Source organism: Diadema antillarum, unplaced genomic scaffold (assembly GCF_040938485.1).
Source record: "Diadema antillarum isolate AM-2024a unplaced genomic scaffold, OU_Dant_1.0 seq00000312_RagTag, whole genome shotgun sequence".
NCBI classification, from domain to species: domain Eukaryota; kingdom Metazoa; phylum Echinodermata; class Echinoidea; order Diadematoida; family Diadematidae; genus Diadema; species Diadema antillarum.
The window spans coordinates 248,392-268,528 of record NW_027271332.1 but is presented as its reverse complement, the minus strand read 5'-3'; the positions used below and the strand labels follow the sequence as shown (position 1 = coordinate 268,528).

Sequence of the window (20,137 nt, the reverse complement as noted above, 5' to 3'; positions counted from 1 at the left end):
ATCAATATATATATCTTCACAACTTCACAGACGCACTCCCATTGTAGTACCTATACATAGAAGGTGTAAACACCAACCTTTCCTGTCCATTTGACCCCTTTCCAGATACAGAAGTAACAAAGAGTCCAAACCAGGAAAAGCGACAAGGCCAGGTGTGGGACGACACCTCCCATTTCATGCAGACCACTTGATATCTGAATGACTTTATTCCTGTGGGAGGAATGGATGAAGGATAATCGGTGTAATTTATGGTTGGACGGAAACACTTAAATAGCACGGAGACACACAAAACAAACACGCACACACACACACACACACACACAAGCGAACGGTAAGCAGATGAGCATTGACATACATTAAGTAATATTATGTGACCGTGCATCAAAAAGCCAACAACAAGGCAAGTGCCAAATTGTGTCTCTCCCATTCGCGTACAAAAAATTAATATTTTTCTAACTTCCAGAAGTTCATTGACCCGCCTATGACCTTTGACCTTGTGATGACCTTTAATTCCCCAAGGGACATCTCCCGTCCAAGTTTGGTCACAAACAGACTTAGGGATCAAAAGTTATGAGCCACAATCGAAACGTGCCATAAAAACTTAACATTGGGCCCTAAAAGTTTGTTGACCCTTTTCTGTGACCTTTGACCTTGTGATGACCTTCACCTCCCCAGGGACATCTACCATCCAAGTTTGGTCACAAACGGACAAAGAGATCAAAAGTTATGAACCATAATCAAAACGTGCTATAAAAACTTAACATTGGGCCCTAAAAGTTTGTTGACCCATTTCTGTGACCTTTGACCTTGTGATGACCTTCACCTCCCCAGGGACATCTACCATCCAAGTTTGGTCACAAACGGACAAAGAGATCAAAAGTTATGAACCATAATCAAAACGTGCTATAAAAACTTAACATTGGGCCCTAAAAGTTTGTTGACCCATTTCTGTGACCTTTGACCTTGTGATGACCTTCACCTCCCCAAGGGACATCTACCATCCAAGTTTGGTTACAAACGGACAAAGGGATCAAAAGTTATGAGCCATAATCAAAATGCGCCATAAAAGTTTGCTGACCCCTGTCTGTGACCTTTGACCTTGTGGTAACCTTCGACTTCCCAAGGGACATCTACCATCTAAGTTTGGTTACAAACAGACAGATACATCAAAAGTTACGAGCCATAAACAAAACGCGCCCTAAAAACTTAACATTGGGCCCTAAAGTTCATTGACCTCTGCCTGTGACCTTTGACCTTGAGGTGCCCTTCATGTTTGGTAAAATGTGTAACTTTTCATAACCACTCTTCCCTCCAAGTTTGATTGAAATTGAAATCCTCTGTAGAGAGTTATTCAAGTTTTTGTAGCGTTACGGACAGACGACGGACGGACGGACGGACGACGGACGGACAGACGCCGCCCACACCTCCGGTGGGCTCGACAAAAAGCAGCATGACCCAATTTTTACGTGAGAACTCTATGAGAAATGGGTAAACCTAGTCAATCTTAAGTTTTATATCTTCTGAAAAAACACTTCTTCCTCGACGTTAGTGCTAAAGTTTGGCATCATAAAGTTGGATTTTTTCCCCCCAAATAGAGATGACTTAGGCTGCGTTTATCAACTTTCCCCTGCTTGAACGGCTTTCGATAGCCCTTTCGATAGCCCTTTCGATAGCTCTTTCCATAGCCTTTTCCATAGCCCTTTCCAGAGCCCTTTCCAAAGCCCTAAATGCCTGTACTATTAATGTGCCGCTTGTTTTCTAAGAAGGGACGGCGAAAAGCAATTACCATCATAAAGACATATCTTCCTTTGAGAGTGACGAGTCATGATGCAATGCCGCATGAATCAATTGTCTTCCTATCTGTGAGGCAGCTCCAGTTTAGCACATACTTCAAATATTTCTGAGTGGCGGCATGAGACTTTGGCTGCGTTTATCAACTTTCCCCTGTCTAAACGGCTTTCGATAGCCCTTTCCAAAGCCCTTTAGAAACGGCTTTCAAAATAGTTGCGTTTATCAACTCTCTTCGCGAACACGATTTTTTAACTGGCCTGTCACTGCACAGCTGCATTGCGCTATTCGACCCGAGGAGAAGTACAAGTACTGAAGTACAAGACTACAAAGCCGTTTCAAAACAGCTTTGCGTTTATCAACTTCCAAAAGGCTTTTTACAAACAGGTTTCTGAAAACCTGTTTAGGGAACCTGTTTGGATAGCCACAAATTTTGGGGCTTTCGAAAAGGCTTTCCTAAAGGGCTTTCAAAACAGCTTTGCGTTTATCAACTCGTAAAAATTCCTTGAAAGCTGTTTGGATAACCTGTTTCTGCCGAGAAAAGGAGTTGATAAACGCACCCTTAGAGGTCTTTTGTCATATCTCAAAAACTCTTTATATAAATTCCCACTTTTAAATATAATTTTTAACAGATAATGTTACTGCATTCAAAGTTGGTATCTGTGATAAATACTATGTCCTTTATTAGTGTGATGATTTCCGATTAATCTGTAAATTCCTGCATTGTGGATATTATGCCGTTCCCAATCCATATTTTTTTCCCATTCGGTCATTGCACAGAGTACCGCTTGGTGAGATAAAGCCACTGAATAGACCCTGTGCCTCCACTCTCAGCAAACACTTTTGCAGAGGGTGCACTTAATATAATTTTTCATCATTAAGATGGGTTAGGAAAGTTCATTTGTATAGATTTACGTGTCATTCTAAAGATTTGAGTCTGTTCTGAAAGGATCTGCCTTTAACTATTAAAAAAAAAAATACGTCTGGCTGCTTTTTGTTGATTTTGTGATGGAGGGTCACATAATTAGGTCTACTTTCAGGAAAGCATCATGATTTTCGCTACGTACAAGAGCGGATGATTGGTCAAAACATGGGATATCGCCCAATCACATAGGACGAAATTCCTGAAAATACAGAAAGACGCAGTAGCATGCAAAAGATTTAACTCGTCTGTTCACACTATACAGTTGAAAACATAATAATTTAGTGGAGAATGCACGTATAGATTCAATTCAAGTGCATTATAGTTGGTTGCAGCCTCAAACACACATATGGAAAACAAACACACAGAATTGGCAATTCGCCATTGATGTCCACAAAACCCTCAAAGGGGAAACAAATGGGAGAGGAAGAAAAGAAGCTATATCCCCCCCCCCCTCTTCCCCAGGGGGAAAAAAAAAATCAGAGTTTAAACTGGTCATTGTATTATTTTATCTAATGTGTTTAGCAAATTCAATCGAGCAATAGCATGTAGGCCTATCCAGGGGATAAAGTGTTGTTTTACTCATTAATTTATCTTACCTCACATAGATTGTTGATCGATGATTTGGGGAAAGTGTTACAAAACAGACCTTCTCAAACTACAACAAACTCAGAACAGATATGCAAGACTGGTTCTAAATGTAGATTACTCAACTACCAAAGAAACTCTACAATTTATAGTCTTGGGCGGTAAAGTGTCGACAGTAGAATAAGCTTTTATCTCCCTTTTTTCCCTTTTTTTTCCTCTCTTTTTTTTTCCTCTTTTTTTTTTCCTTTCCTTTTCTCTGTTTTTCCTCTTCCCAATCATTTTGATGTCAGTTGACATCGGTTCGTTTATTGTGTTTTATATTGATGTTTTGTGTATTTTCTGAGGGTCCCATATCGTACAAGCTTTGCTTCTTAGTGGGACCCTCCACTTCCATCCTCATCCTTAGTTGACTTGCATTATACGCTTTATGTATTTAACAAATATGTAATCGCATCTACTTTTCATTTTCATAATTATCTTATGTACCTTTTCAAATTTTGTTCTGTATCACAAATATCCCGTGTATATGCAATGTACATAATTTCTTTGTTCATTTTGATGGAGGTGAAAATAAAGTTGAAAGTTGAAAAAGTTTATACCTTCTTGTATTGATACCAAAAGACTTACATGTGTAGCACCATTGTACTTGAATGATCTTGCCACAAAAAAAAAAAATCGTCCCAAATATTACGTCAACCGTCATTCTACTCTTAGTCTGTTTATTCTGTTTATTCCGAAGCTCAACACCGAATTAGAAAAAAAAAAGACGATCATTTTCTTTCATAGCACCCAGTATTTACAACAAACTCCCAACCTATATATTCGAACAGCGACAACTCTCATCTCCTGTAGACCCAAATACAATCGATTAACTTCTCAATGCAGATAGATTTATCGGAAATTCTATGGTTTATTATTTTATAATCTATACACCAACTGAAGGCAGAGCTGTTGAGTGTCACGTTGGTTACCTTTTCTTGTTATGTAATCCTGTTATGGGTTTAGTTTAATTGTTTCTGTTTGCTTAATTGTTTCTGTTTGTTTCTTTGTTTGTTTGGTTTTTTTTTTTTGTTTAGTTGGTTCTGTGTTTGATTTGGTATATTTTGGTTTTGTTGTAATTATGTTATCATATGTTATGTTACTATATCTCTATGCACTGTGCAAATAATAAGTTCCGATTTGTATATTGGATATACTATGTTAACAGGGCTTTTTCTTTTTTAAGCAGACCTTTGGCTCTGAAAAGACTACCCTGTTTTTAAATAAGACTGAACAAACAAATGAATAAACAAAAAACAAAACATCATTAAACGTGCCAATCATTGCTGTTCCCCATACCGTTAACTCGAGAACTCTGTCGCTAATAATCAGAACACTTGATTATACGCTCTTGGCATAAGCAATTCTCGAAAGTTGTGCTGGCTTTTTACTAACCAAAGTTCAGTACATGTAGAACCTATTTACTACATGGCCATCAGTTAACATTCCCTTTTTATGTTCACGAGTATAATGTCGATATACCCTTCGCCTCTTGCTTGGATACTATAAAACAATGTTATATATTCCGATCCACGATTAACTTACTCCCAGAACTCTTCCACCGGACTTTGGGCTTGGAATTCTTCGCAGGTGAAGTTCGTTCCGCTCATCATCTCCTGAACCACGATGATGCTGTCGTTGCTGAACAGCGTCTCGTTTACGCAAGTGATATTGGCCTAGAAATTAAAAAGTTATCACAGAGAAGAGAAAAGAAGACATTGTCAATTCCAGATACGGTTTGTGATTGACTGAACAGTAACGATTGGCTGAACGAAATAGCAATTTCAAACTGAAGGGGTGGGACTCTTATCACAATGCTCATACCAAAATCGCGAAATTCAAATCAAATGACTTTTTGCTTTGAAATCAGCCAACACGCCGAAATCTGGGGATGGTATACTGACCAAGCCAAACAGCTGTTTAGATGCAAGTTTTAAGAAGGGCCTCGACTTTGACTGGACTATTTGGAATGGCGTTTCAAACTGGTCTCGTATGCTTGATACATTGATGTGAATTATGTTACCATCTAAACCTTTCTGCTCCCCTTCCGTTTTTAACAACTACCGAGTACATGATGCCACTTGCAAAACTGAACCACGAGATCATACAAGTTCTCGCGGAAAGTTTGCAGCGGCTATAATGAACAACAGTTCAATGATCTCAGAATAACAATTTTTTTTTCAAAAAAGACATCCCTTATCGAGCAATTACGTTGTTAATTTGGAATGGGTGCCGTTTTGCCCTGTGCATAATACTTTCAAAAAAAGAAAGGATGTGGTGAAGTGGCGCCAAGTGAGGAAATACAAGAGCAGTTATGCCTTAATTTAGTCCATGGGCCAGGCCAGATGTTGGTACCACCTGAGGTGGCAAAACCTTTTTGGTGTCATTTTGTTTGTCTGGCATAGATATGCTTATCAAGCTATGATAGCATTTCCAAATGAGTAGCTTAGTCATAATAAATGAATTTTGAACCAATTTGGTCTCGTTGATATATCCCTATACTTCTGAATCGAAACTAACCGCTATACAAAGAAGAGCACTGTCTTCTATGTTCACAGGTGTTCTGTTGTAAACGCGGTGCACTCAGTCTTTATTCAAGGCAGCGAAGCGAATATCCAAAGGTTATGATGTCCACAGCGCTTAGTCTAATATTCAAGACGGCGAAGGGAATATCCAAAGCTTATAATACAGTGTATATCCCTTTCTCTAAAAACAACAACAACAAACAAGCAATTCCTAGTGAACTTTACCGTATTTTTCAATTATTTGTCATTTTCCGGTGAAAACGCGACGGTGAAAACGCTAATACCACGCCAATGTCGCTTTATTTCCATCCAACAATGAAAGATAATGCAAAAACAATGTACCGGTACACTACAATGCATTATGATAAATAATGTTGTAAATGGACAGAGGGGTTTTTGTTTAAAACTGATGTATTTGTTGAGAGGATAGTATAAAAACAGTACAGATAATCCCTTTTATTAGGAACTTTAGATATGATAACGGTACATTGTTCTGGATAAAGACTAAGCGCACCGCGTGACAGCTGTGGACATCATAACCTTTTGGATATTCCCTTCGCTGCCTTGAATAAAGACTAAGCGCACCGCGTTTACAACAGAACACCTGTGGACATACAGAAGACAGTGCTCTTCTTTGTTTAGCGGTTAGTTTCGATTCAGAAGTATAGGGATATAAAAACGAGACCAAATTGGTTAAAAATTCATTTATTATGACTAAGCTACTCATTTGGAAATGCTATCATAGCTTGATAAGCATATCTACGTCCGACAAACAAAATGACACCAAAAAGGTTTTGCCACCTCAGGTGGTACCAATAACCCATTTTTCGGGTCTTGGCCCATGGACTAATTTGGAATGGGTGCCGTTATGCCCTGTGCGTTTTTTTTTTCAAAAGACAAAAAAGAAAAAAAAAAAAAGATGTGATGAAATGGCGCCAAGTGAGAAAATACAAACAAGAGTCCCATGACTACGACTGACCTTGAAAAGAAGGCATCTCACTGAGCGGGGGACGTGGAGTATTTTTGGCTTCGTCAGGGTTCGTAAACAATTGCAATTACATTCGCATACAGTTTTCATTGTCGCATTAAACAGTTTTTTTTTGTTTTTTTTTTTTGTTTCGTGCTGCAAAGGCATTGTAAACATTATATTCAAAATGTCTTTCCGACAAGAAAAAACTGTTTGCAATAATGAAAACCGCTTACGAACTTGATTACAAATGGTTACGAACCCTGGCAAAACCTATAATTCGCTACGTCGGCAAACATTCGCCGCTCAGTGATAAGGCAGCCATCAGGGTTAACCAATGCTCACGTCATAATCAACGCAGAACTCCGTATTCCAGCTGTGTCCACAGTGCGCCCACGGTAGCACTCTGGTGAACGAGCTGTACAGGTAGTAAAGCGCCCACGCCAATATGACGATGTAGTAGGTGTTACACCAAAGAGCAATCATGGTGGTAGAAAGACCGATGCCTGCAGCAACCAATTGGTCGGATGGTGGATGGGAGAAGGAGGAAAGACATTGAAAACATACCCAAATATATATATAAACACAAAAATTGGCATCACATGGTAAGATGAACAGTGTTGTGAACATTCTTATATACTCTGTAATATATGGTGTTTGTTTGTTTGTTTGTTTGTTCATTTCCATCTGAGAAGATGGCTGGATAGCCCATATTCAGCTACGTTAAGCTGGTCTTCCGTGGGGTCCAGTTGGATGTGAGGTGGGACCACTTCACCGGGTTAACCATCCTGCTCTTTGCGATGAATGAATGAAGCGGGATCTTTTACGTGCATGAGTTGCGTACTACTCTCTCATACACGGGACCTCCATTTTATGTCCTATCCGAGGGACAGAGTGTTTTGCCTCTTGCTGGAGGGGACGGTAAGATTACACACAACATCGCTCATATCAGTCCAGACTCGGGTTCGAACCCGGACCCTTAGGATCTTGAGGCAGACGCGCTACCAACTGAACCAACTCACCGCCCTCTGTCAGGTCGCTCGCTCAGTGAAATCACCGTTTCACGGCGAATAAAGCATGAAATCTGGAGAGATTTATCCTCATGACCAATCAACTCATTGATCTCAGAGTAAGAGCCCTCTGAATTTTTCATTTTATTTTATTTTCATGATATAAATGCTGGATTTCATTTGCAGAAAATTTCGCATGCATACTGCCAGAATGCATCTGGTAGTATGAAAGGCAATTTACAAGTGGGGATTCATCAAGCGGAAGGAAAAGATGAGCGCTGGGATATCATATTCAAAAGTATACATACAGTACTTTTCACACCGCCGTTCCACAATATTCATGAAAAAAGACACGGCAGGTGTACTTATAACCATCTAAATAAGGTGTTTGGAAGAATTTTCTTAAAAGGGAAATTTCGTTCTGATTCTATGTTGCTTTGTATGAAAACAAACAAATCCGATAAGTAGATAAGTAATCGCATAGTATATATATTGTAAGCTTTCTTGGGAAAAGCCATTTAGAAACCATCGACCTTTATGAAACCACCCTGTTTTCTCCAAAAAACAGATTTGAATATGTTTTAACCTTTGTTTATCTTCTCAGTAATTCCATCTGTACTATTTTCTTTAATTTTTGTTTGTGTTTATCAAACAAATATGAAATACATAGGAACTTGAACATACAGTAAGTGAACAGTTTGGAAGAAACTCAGACGCACAAAGAAAATTACGAACTGTTCGATTTTAGAGAGTAAAGCAAGTTGGCAACTTTTCGTGACCTAACATGGTTGAAACAGTGTGTACAAAGAAATTCACCAATTTTCTCTTTGTCCTTTGAAAATGTTTCTTCAGACCCGTGTTTTGGTACAAGAGAATATACGTCTTTGCATGTTCTTTCCAACGGGTACTGAAATTTGATGCCCCCATGCACTCAGATAGCGCATGTCAGCTTGTCAAATGTTAGGTTTGTTGTATAAAGCAGGGGCCGCGGAAGCGGGGGGGGGGGGGGGGGCTGGGGGGCTACAGCCCCCCACATTTTTTGATCGTGAAAAAAAAGATAAGAAATAAAAAGAAAGAAAGGGGGAAAATCGGGGGAATAGTCACACTACCCGAAATTCTCACAAAAAGTGTGCTTCAGATCACTTTATCTTGATTTCAAAAACGCAAAAGCTCCGTAGAGTGGGAGGGGGCATCCCCCTCCCACACCCTCCCCTTCTACCTCTAGACTTTGTACATACACACACATGATGAACACGCGGAATAAGAGCTAAATGTCGTGATTTTGCCATTAACACTTTCCTGAAAAAAGTCCAAATTATTTCCATAAATATTTTTTTTTTGGGGGGGGGGGGGGTGGGGGAGCTAGAAAAATATCAAAGTATTGCACCAAAAGTTTGCACCAGATCGCTGAATGTCAGGTCTGAAAATGTAAAATCACCTTCGTGTGGGAGGAGAAATATCCCTTTTGTATCCTATATACACCCTCGTGAGCATTCCTTTTCTGTTTGATTGCTTAATAGACAACGTTCACGAAATTAATTGTAACAATAAATCAATACAAGAGGTTTATGCTACCACTTTATAGGCAAATTGTTCAATAATAATCCCCGTCAAAATATCCTGCTACCTTAAACAAGTGTGGCCGTTTCAAGTCGATAAAAGACGGAAAAACATGCAGCAAATTGCACCATTTACAACATCAAAATGCAAAAAGTTCTCCCCGTGGGAGGGGGGAACATCCCCCTCCCCCTCGCATCGTAACCACCGCCCTCCCATCCTCCCAAGATCACAAGATCATTATCCAGGCTACGCCAGTGCGTATAAGCGGGGGGGGGGGGGGGGGTTGGGTTAACCTTGATACCCCCCCCCCCCCCCCCGGCTGCGCAGCCCCCCCCCCCCCCCCCCCACTGAAAAACGTTCCGCGGCCCCTGCATAGGGTGAAGAGAAACTAAAACAATGCAACCAGACTGCTGAAGTTTCTACCAGAGGAAACAAGAAGTGCGATAATAATGGCTCTATTCCTTCCGCTGATGAGCTGTGTTCTATACAAGTCTGCAATCTGCGATCATGCCAAAGACGGTTCCATGACATTTGCTCCAGAGACAATTACTCCAGTGAAATATCTGCACGCTAAGCCAAACATAAATTCTACCCACGAGCATGACCCTAACCATTCCTTAATTTAATCCTTACATTAAACTAAACCCAAAACCTTATCACAACCATAACCCTAACCCGAAGTCCTTGGAGAAAATAAGACGGAGAAATTGTCGCAGGAGTAATGTTGAGTTATTGTCTTCAACGTGTGGAAGACAATCACTTGATGTATACATACATTACCCCAAGTCACCTTATATTTCACAAGGACGCGAGGTTAGTTGTTTCTCAGTTCAATCTGAGATACATCTTTGAACTGATCTTGTAAAAGCGGTTTTTGTTTATCAGGGAACTAAATTAGGGATATACTAAGGGAACATCATAATCATCGATATCGTTATTGTTTATGGTGGTTGTAGTCAATTTGGGTCATTAGGAATCAAGTGAGGGAATTGAGTAGTCTCTATTATCATATTTGAACACGTGGAAGATAACATCGAACAAGAAACAGTACTAATTTCTTAGATTTCGTTTTTGGAGTCTTTTTGGTCAAAACTGTGGTGTGCACATAATTTAAAAGAAATATCAATGGACATGACTGTATTAGTTAATTTACGGTAAAAATCTAGCATTTTGCTGGAACTTCATTGGAGACATGACTTACTAGATTAACAAGGAAAAGTAGAATTTACGCGGTGCGTAATATATGTCCCCGCCGGAAGTAGCATTTTGTAGCAAAATGTACAATACAGGTCACAAATCAAGGTCAAAGGTCAAAGAAATCAAAGGTCAAAATTCTGTGAAGAAGGTTTGAAGCCCTCACCTGCTGCCATCACATAAAGCAAACGGAATCGAAATCGGGTTAGAAATGACGAAGGAGTAGCATTTTGTAGCCATTGTACAATATAGGTCAAAAATCAAGGTCAAAGGTCAAAGAAGTCAAAGGTCAAAATTCCGTGTAGAAATTTTGAAGCCCTCACCTAGTGCCATCACATAAAACAAACGGAATCGAAATCGGGTTAGAAATGGCGAAGGAGTAGCATTTTGTAGCAAAATGTACAATACAGGTCAAAAATCAAGGTCAAAGGTCAAAGAAATCAAAGGTCGAAATTCTGTGAAGAAGTTTTGAAGCCCTTACCTATTGCCATCACATAAAGCAAACAGAATCAAAATCGGGTTAGAAATGGTGAAGGAGTAGCATTTTGTAGCCATTGTACAATATAGGTCAAAAATCAAGGTCAAAGGTCAAAGAAGTCAAAGGTCAAAATTCTGTGTAGAAGTTTTGAAGCCCTCACCAAGTGCCATCACATAAAGCAAACGGAATCGAAATCGGGTTAGAAATGGCGAAGGAGTAGCATTTTGTAGCAAAATGTACAATATAGGTCAAAGGTCAAGGTCAAAGGTCACAACTGAAATTCTGTGTAGAAGTTTCAAAGCTCCCACATAGTGCTATCATATAAAGCAAACATAATCAAAATTGGCTCATAAATGACAGAGAAGTAGCGAATTGAAGATTTTGATCACACACGGACGCACACACGGACGGACACACGGACGGACACACACACGGACACACACACGTACGGAGCCCGTTTCATAGTCCCCTGCTCGAACTCGTTCGGCGGGGACAACAAGTGTAATACATCCTTGGGGAACTTTCAGGTGTTCATATTGTGCAGTTTTGATCTCAGGAACAAAAAGACCCCCGAAGTGTCAATTCGCCTTTTTTTTATATATATTAGTCAACATTCTACGTTTCGTTGACGTACAGGGCATACTATATTTCTGTAATGCACTATGTGAATAAACTTTCCATTCTACCGATATTGCTCAATTTCATGTAAATAAAATGTATACCAACAAGAATATGATTATACATACATGTATATATATATATATATATATATATATATATATATATATATATTATACTGAATGCTATATTGTATATGCTATATATCATATACTTTATACTATACTATATTACTATATACTATTAATATGAAGGATAATTATCTCGAGTTCAAAAGTCAAATGGCTTCAGGTGGGTCTTATCCTTGTGCATACCTCACGTAACGGAAGAAAGCTATAACAATGGCTACAATAATAAAATGAATTGGCAATAATGTTGAAAATGCCGCACATTGCGTGGAATTTATCGAGGAAATCATGTACGCAGTCATGATCTCGTGATATAAGAGCTCGTAAAAACTGAGTAGTAATGATAAAATATTATAATAAAGATATCTCACAATTCCTTTATCAAAATTTATGGAACAATGAGTCAACGAACTGTGTTCCGTCAATAAGCCAATGGTGTTTACCTCTGCAGACCCATAATCAAACACAAAGTAAAAGAACACTCGGAGAGCAATAAACCTGAATAGTCCATAGGGTGCCTATCGAACGCCATGAATGTGTACGGACCTGCCTTTAAAGATGCAAAATTAAAATCGGTTCAAGATATGGATGACCACCATAATCTGTTCACTTGTTAGTCTTTTAATACCACAACGGACTAATCCCCTAACAATGTCAAAAATTTGTTCATAGTATAGACACAATTCCACATGCGGATAGCCTCCTTGGCAGAGGTAACAAATCATCTGAGGAAAAGATTTCACAGTATATAGCTGATGCTATAAACTACAGATTTATTTGGATGCAGAATACTCATACAAATTCCGAAGGAAATTCCGTACAACAGAAGCTTAACCTGTTGAACCCGAATACCACCATATATAGAGCCTACATGCACTAATGGAAATTTCCCTGATTCTGGTATTGTTCGTAGGGATGTATCTTATAATGTTATGCTATTTATATGTGCTCTTAATTCTTTTAATTTAAAGACAAAAGAAAATACAAAATTCTGAATGAAACCTAAATTCTCAACTGAAAATATGAGTGCACATTACGAGTTCGACACCAACGAATCATACAGCTCACGAGTCATACAGCAAACAAGGCCCATGAGACCGACACTAAGTCCTGTGTTGTAATGTCGAACTCGTGGGCTATTTTTACCTGTTGTCGAACTCATGGGCCTTATATGCCTAGTGTCGAACTCATGAGCTGTATGACTCATGGACTTTTTCCAATGTCAAACTCGCGGGCTGCATGACTCCTGGGTGTCGGTCTTGTGGGCTAACCCCGAAAATATAGCCCGGTTCACGTGTCCGTATAATGGAAATTCATTCACTGGTCTGAAATATAATCCTGCAATGTATAAACGTATGAATTACTAGTAATAGATGAAATTGTCACTGCGTTTAATACTTATATTCCATTAGTCAGAATAAAGTCGCACATTATAGACGAAATCCAAAACTCCGGTGGGTTTCAAATTTTTCATAAATACGTTTATAAAGATTTACAAATGAAACGACCACATTAAAAAGCACAACATGATATGAAAATACTTTCACTAAAATAATTTATGTGCGGAGAAAAATAATTATCTAAAAAGAATCACTTTATCTAAAATGGTATGCGTAATGCTTGGAGATCGAAATATACAATAAGCATCCGTAAAGAAATGTACATTTGTTAAATCAAGCATAACACTTCTGAAAAAAAAAATACGTAAGATAGTAGAAATTTTTGATTCACGTTTTTCCACTATTGGTCAAAAATTTTCTCACACGATCTCTTTGTGTCTTCAAAAATTTAATGATTACTCCTAGATGACCGTAACCAGCAATAATCTTGTTTTTCTCCCCTGTATGAGATCCTCAATATTGTTTACACTTTACCTTCTAAAAAAAAAAAAAACAGTTTGTGCCATGATGCTATTGACGGGTACCATAATATGAACATACCATGAATATCCAAAAATAATTCAAATCTAAAACAAAAAGCATAACAAGAGTTTCATGATTATAGACCCGTTTCACTTTTGCATACCATGTCTGAAATAAGAAAAAAAAATAACGAGTAATATTTTCTTTTAAAGAATGATATTTTGTCGAAGAATCAATTGTGTTTTTGCGAAAACATAGTACATCACATTCAATTATCTTTGACTGAAAGAGTATCTCTTGCCATCGATAAGTTCCAACATACTGCCGGTGTCTTCCTAAGGGTCTCCAATGCCTTCTAGACACGACATTTTTCTTTATAAGCTGAACTATATGTGGGAAGGCCTTGAAGAGGTTGAAAAAATATCTTTAATGGGAGGAAAATAATTTGGTTCTTTTTGTTTTTTAAACGATGAAGAATCTTCTTTGAGGCCAGTTGATTGTGGAGTGCCACAGCCAGGGAAGTATAAACATAGACTGGTACGTCTATCACATGATTTTCCCCATTCCTAAAATGTTGCAATCTCCTCAATGTAATTTACTGACGATTATAATATCTTTTTCTCTCATTCAATCCCAATACATTAGTTAAATGCCCTGGATGTAAACTAAAGAACTGCAAAGTTAAAGGCAAACAGATTATAGTGTTTAATGCACAGAAAATAGATGTGATCTCGATAAATGGCCACTTGTTATAGCTCTTGAAAATGAAATTCTAAAACAAGTTTAGGCCCCCTATTCATTCGAATTTTTCAGTTTAACAGTAGATAATTCGATTAAGTTCTCTTGGAAACAACACACAACTTGTATATGTCGTATAATTTCTAGAAAATGATAGGCGAATGGGCGTAATCAATGAAGTTTTGTTATCCTGTGTAATAAGTTATTGATGCTACTGTCAACATTAACTTTTCCGTACAAAAGTTTGCCGTATTGTGTAGGGTAGTTAACTTGCTTAAATAGAATATTTCTCTCCATTGAAAAAGGCATTTCGCAAAATAATATATGCAGCTCCTAATATTCTCAAGTTGTATGATGAGTTATTTTCAGAATATATATATATATATAATATATACATATATTTTTTTTTTCTTTAAGTCGTGGATTTGCATTGTAATCACTTGGGTCAATTCATCTAAGCTAACATGATAATACGCTTTCTTCAATTTTCTTTTTTGAATAATCATTTATGTTAAGCAAATCTTTTAGCAAAACGTTTATCAAAGTATTCATAGATAACCCTCTCGTCAAACAGATCAAAATCAACATTCATTGTCGTCTTGAATTATTCAATTCAATTCAATTCAATTCAATTTATTTCACATCTTTAAGAAAAAAACACACACAATGATAGACATACATATATGTATAAAATGTACAGAACAGAACACAGAAATATACACAAAACAAAGCATAAGCAGTACAAGGACAGTTACAATGAAGTATAAACGTAGTAAAAACAGTAAGATCTGCAGCAGATGTGTGGGAATGACAAAAGGCCATTGGCCTGTCAAAGGTCAAACCCTTGATGGACTGCATCTTACAAGTTTGCATTTTAAAAATTGTGTTTAAATCACAGAACATAAACGGAGACAAAAAGAGAGAACATTGCAAGAATAAGATAGAGAGAAGCAATGACAAGATTTACATGAACTAAACTCAAAAGACAAATACAAACAAGCTAATGAGCTACAACAATAACAAACAATATATGAACAAACAACAGGCAATCAATAAAACATAAAGATACCTCATAATATATTACGTATTATTTTTTCTCTAATAAATAAAATTTATACTTCCTTTTAAAATCACTTAAAGTGGAACACTGTTTGAACTTATCTAACATATTATTCCATAGTACAGGACCTTTATAAGAAATCACTGTTCTTGAGAATTTATATCTATAAAAAGGAATATACATTTTATGGGAATTTCTAGTAACATACATATTCACATCAAAATTATAAATGAAATAATCATTAAAGGCAGAAGGTAATAACTCTTTGGTGAAGGAATACATAAAAGAAGCAGTCTGAAATTCATTAATACTATAAATATCCAATAATTGCAACTTTAAAAATAACTCTTTAGTGTGTGCCAAATAATGTGTTTTAGTTATTGTACGTATTGCACGTTTTTGGAGTTTCAAAAGTTTCTGCGTTAAATACGTTGCACAATTACCCCATACAATATTACAATATGATAAATGTGATAAAATCATACTATTATATATATTCACTAAAATTTTCAGAGGCAATATATGCTTCAAATTATGCAGTACTCCAATTACTCTTGATATTTTAAAAGAAATATGATTAATATGATCTTTCCAACTTAAGCATTCATCAATAATAACACCCAAAAATTTAATACTTTTGACTCTCTCAATCTCAACATTATTAATCATAATATTGATTGAATTCGCATCAATACAACATCTTTTCCAGGTATTATAAAATCATGTTGACAAAATAACAGTAAAAAAAAACCGTTTTCTCAGTTTCTTGTTTTGCATACAGATATGAAAACATTTTTCATCATCTTAAATATAACCCACCAATAATCTGACTCGGATATGATCGTATTTTGCCCTTGGGTACCGAGAATGTACTGACCTCCCTTAAGATTGCACCTGTTCTATTCCTCCTCCGCCCCCCCCCCCCCCCCTCTCTCTCTCTCTCTCCCTCTCTCTCTCTTTCTCTCACTTTCTATTCGCTTCTACACTCTTTACTCTTCTTTACCGGGTGACCGCGCACATTGTGTCTTTCTTTTGTTGTCATTGTTCCGCGCTTGTATGTGTTTGTGCGTGTGTGTGCGTGTGTGCGTGAGTTATTTTGTTACAAGAGGAATGTCCAGTGGTTAGCACAAAAAAAAAAACAGAAAGAAAGAAAGAAAGAAAAGAGAAAGAAAAAAAATGGGATAGCCAAAAATTTTTGAGACCCCAGTCATTCATTGAAAGATTAGAAAGTATTCATCTTTGGCGGGGGATACATACAGCTGAAGACAATGCATGGAAGTGGGCATATGATTATTGCGATCCATTGTTCGGGGCCTCAGTTCCGAAAAAGGCATGACCAAAAGATCTTTCCTGGCTCAGCCCAAACACATTCTTCCGATAATCCATCCGTCTTGCTACAGCTATTAACATCCTACTTTCACCCTTAGAAGCTGTCATACAATGATTACACTGGGCAACGTACAAAGGGCCTGTCAGGTTTGGCATGTTACTATAATAACTCATGTATGATATACAATGTACCATTTTCCTCACCCCCTTCCTTCTTTTTCATTTTCTTTCTTTCTTTCTTACTGGGGCAGAGACGTGAAAAAGATGCTCACATCCGGCGGAGAGTATGAAATTTTTGCACAATTATGATAGAGGTATTTCGGGGCGCTGATTTAAAAAAAAATTACCGGATCCAAGAGTTCTGACCACTCGGTCGGCCGCCATCACAAAACATTTCACTTCAGTTCTGAATGATTTAGGTCACTGAAATTTGATACATGAATGCATGGTAATAATGAATTGAATAACAAATTAATCAAAGTTTCCTACTCTGCCGAATTATTAATGAATTGGAAATCCATCTTTTAAAGTGTTGGATTCACCATTTCAAAGAAGGTTGGAGGAGTGACAACGCTTAAAATGTTGTTTCGCCATTTTATTTTCATACATACATATATATATATATATGAATTATAGGCATATAACTATCATTTGAAGATGTCATAAAACGGTTACATATCGTTATTCCGAAGGTTTTTTTAGTCCGAAGGTTCATTATTCCTAAGGTTCGTTAATCCGAAAATGAAACAAAGCTCGTTATTACCAAGGTTCTTTACGGACCCTATTTCATTGAAGGATCAACGAACCTTCGGAATAACGAACCCTATTTTATTTTCGTATAAACGAGCCGAATGTACATACTACATGAATCTTTTGCAAATGTTTGAACAATATTATTTCATGACATGTATACTTTGTACTATGTCTTGATTTTTGTTGATTGGAAATAAACTATGATTGAATTGAATTGAAAAAACAAATTCGTATAAACCAGCCTTTATAATAGCGAACCCTATTTCATTTTCCGATTATCGAACCTTCGGAAAAACGCCTCAAATGTTAGGATTAACGAACCCTTTTTTTATTTTCGAATTAACGAACATCTAGGTATAGGGAATTTGTGTGTTTCGGATTAACGAACTTTCGAAATAACGAACCTTCGGATTAATGAACAGCGCCCTCGTAAAACAATGCTCTTTCGTTTTACCTTCACAATCAAGCAGACAATGCAAGAGATTCTTGACTGTATGCCCTTCGCCTTTCAAAGGCAATTATCGCTTGCTCAGGTGGTTGCTTCACAAAGTGTATTTTTAGAGTGCACAGAACAGATCAAGAAAACTAGTTATAGCATCATGATGTTCCGCCATTTGCAAATGGAAAGCAGCTAGCAAGTATATCGTATCACTTTTGAATGATATCACTATAGTTCCTCAAGGCAGACATTAAAGGGATCGTATAGTTTTGCTTGAGACTTAATTTCAGATTTCTAACATTTCTTTTTTTTTTGGTGAGATAATGAGAAACATCTTATGAAATATGAAAGAGCATGTAATTCCATGAGGAATTCAACGTCATTGATGAAAATTGGTTTTGAAATGGATGAAAATTTAATATCTAAAACAGAGCGATTATAACAAAGTGTGGGACCCACCTTTTATTACAATCGCTTTGTTTTACTTTGTGTGTGGATGTTTCAGTCATTCCAACCCGATTTTATCAAATAAACTTTGAATTCCTCTTAAAATGGTATGCTCTTTACTATTTCATAGGTATTTTCTTGGTATCTCGCAAAAAGTTAAAAGCCCAATTCTTATCTCCACCAATACTGTACCATCCCTTTAATTTTCGATTGATGCGGAATCGTTGATCATGCATATTGACCTCTTACCTTGAAAGAGAGGGCAGATTTTCCACGCTTTGATGCCACCGAGTGAGGTGTACTGTCCCAATGATGCCTCGAGGAAGAAGAGAGGTACTCCACCAAAGATCGCACAGATGAAGTACGGGATGAGAAAAGCTCCTGCGGGGGTGGGGGGTTGGGCGTGGCCGAGCAGGGGTGGTTGGGCGAACAAGGGATGTTACAAAAATGCAGAAATTTTATCTCAGTATTACGCATCTACATCGCTTCATTAAGCAGGTGCTATGGGGCAAATGACTATACGACAGCCTCACCATGTTTTGTAGGCCTAGATATCTGGGCGGCTACCTTACCTCGAGTCTTTCTGTAACATGAAAGTGTCGTGTAATTTGTAGAACATGACCTTTTCAGTACATTAGGGACGGTAAAATAAGCTTTTGTAAGGAAAACTTAATTAGAAGCGAATATCTCGCATAACCAAAATAGGGAAGGCCTTTAGAAATCACACATTAATCTTACTATGCAGTGAAATTCATGCGTATATATACACTATAAAGAGAAATGACGACAACTTTACTTTCGAGTCTTGTTTGGCTTTTTTCCCTTTTCTTTTACGAGAGTGAGGGTATACTCTGATATTATTGTACCATAATAATACATTCAAGCTAACACCAGAAAATATTGATTCTGGTCCCTTATTCAATTTTATTTTTACAAAACTGCCAAAATTGCACTGTCAAAATTTGAATATGTTGATAAGCTGATCTACTGGATGTTTTCATAACATTATCTTTAGAAAGCGTAACTTACCTCCACCATTTTTGTAGCACAGGTAGGGAAAGCGCCACACGTTCCCCAACCCAACAGCAAAGCCGATGCACGATAGAAGGAAATCCAGTCGCCCGCTCCACCGTTCCCGATTCACGGCTGCACGGTCGGGCTGGCAGTCGCTGTCCGACGTGAAGCCAGCCTTCGTCGTCCCGTTAAATTCCGACTTCAGTGGCTCTAAGACCGATGCACCTCTTTCACCATCCATTTCTTGTTCTTTAGACGTCATCTTTTAGCGCCACCTCTAATATTTCTGTCCTCAAACTCTGTTCCGTATATCCGTTTGCCAAGATTCTCGCGTATCCTACCTTGGTTGAATTATGTCTGTGCACCCTTTGGATAGTCTACTATACTTGTTACAGATGTATCATCACGTGCAGTTTAATTATATGGACCTATCTATCATCTCTACCGATTATGGAGTGCTATTGTTTGCACTTTGTCTAGAGCACACTGCAGAGATTGCACTGTCCAGTTTTGTGAAGTTTAATTGTCGTTTGTTTGAGAATGGCGCACTTGCCTTCTGCGTCCACCGACAATAAGCGTCCTCAGAGTATAGATAGAGCATACAGCAAGGATTTCCAATCAGGCTGTGATGGAGTCTGAACACAGCACTAAAGTGAAGATGAAACAAATAATTGCACA

At 37.8% G+C, this 20,137-nt stretch overlaps 1 protein-coding gene across 1 annotated transcript in view; it reads right to left on the bottom strand.

Annotated features, from left to right (window-relative positions):
- LOC139730441 (sodium- and chloride-dependent GABA transporter 2-like) overlaps positions 1–19,721 on the bottom strand; it is a 38,228-nt gene extending 18,507 nt beyond the window's left edge. Inside the window, exons 1-5 of the mRNA XM_071641281.1 lie at positions 19,475–19,721; positions 18,695–18,826; positions 7,175–7,335; positions 4,883–5,013; positions 78–210 (exon numbers count right to left, since the gene is read on the bottom strand). Coding sequence (XP_071497382.1) covers positions 78–210; positions 4,883–5,013; positions 7,175–7,335; positions 18,695–18,826; positions 19,475–19,721 — 804 coding nt within the window. The remainder of the gene's footprint in view (positions 1–77; positions 211–4,882; positions 5,014–7,174; positions 7,336–18,694; positions 18,827–19,474) is intronic.
- Positions 19,722–20,137: the final 416 nt, after the last annotated feature.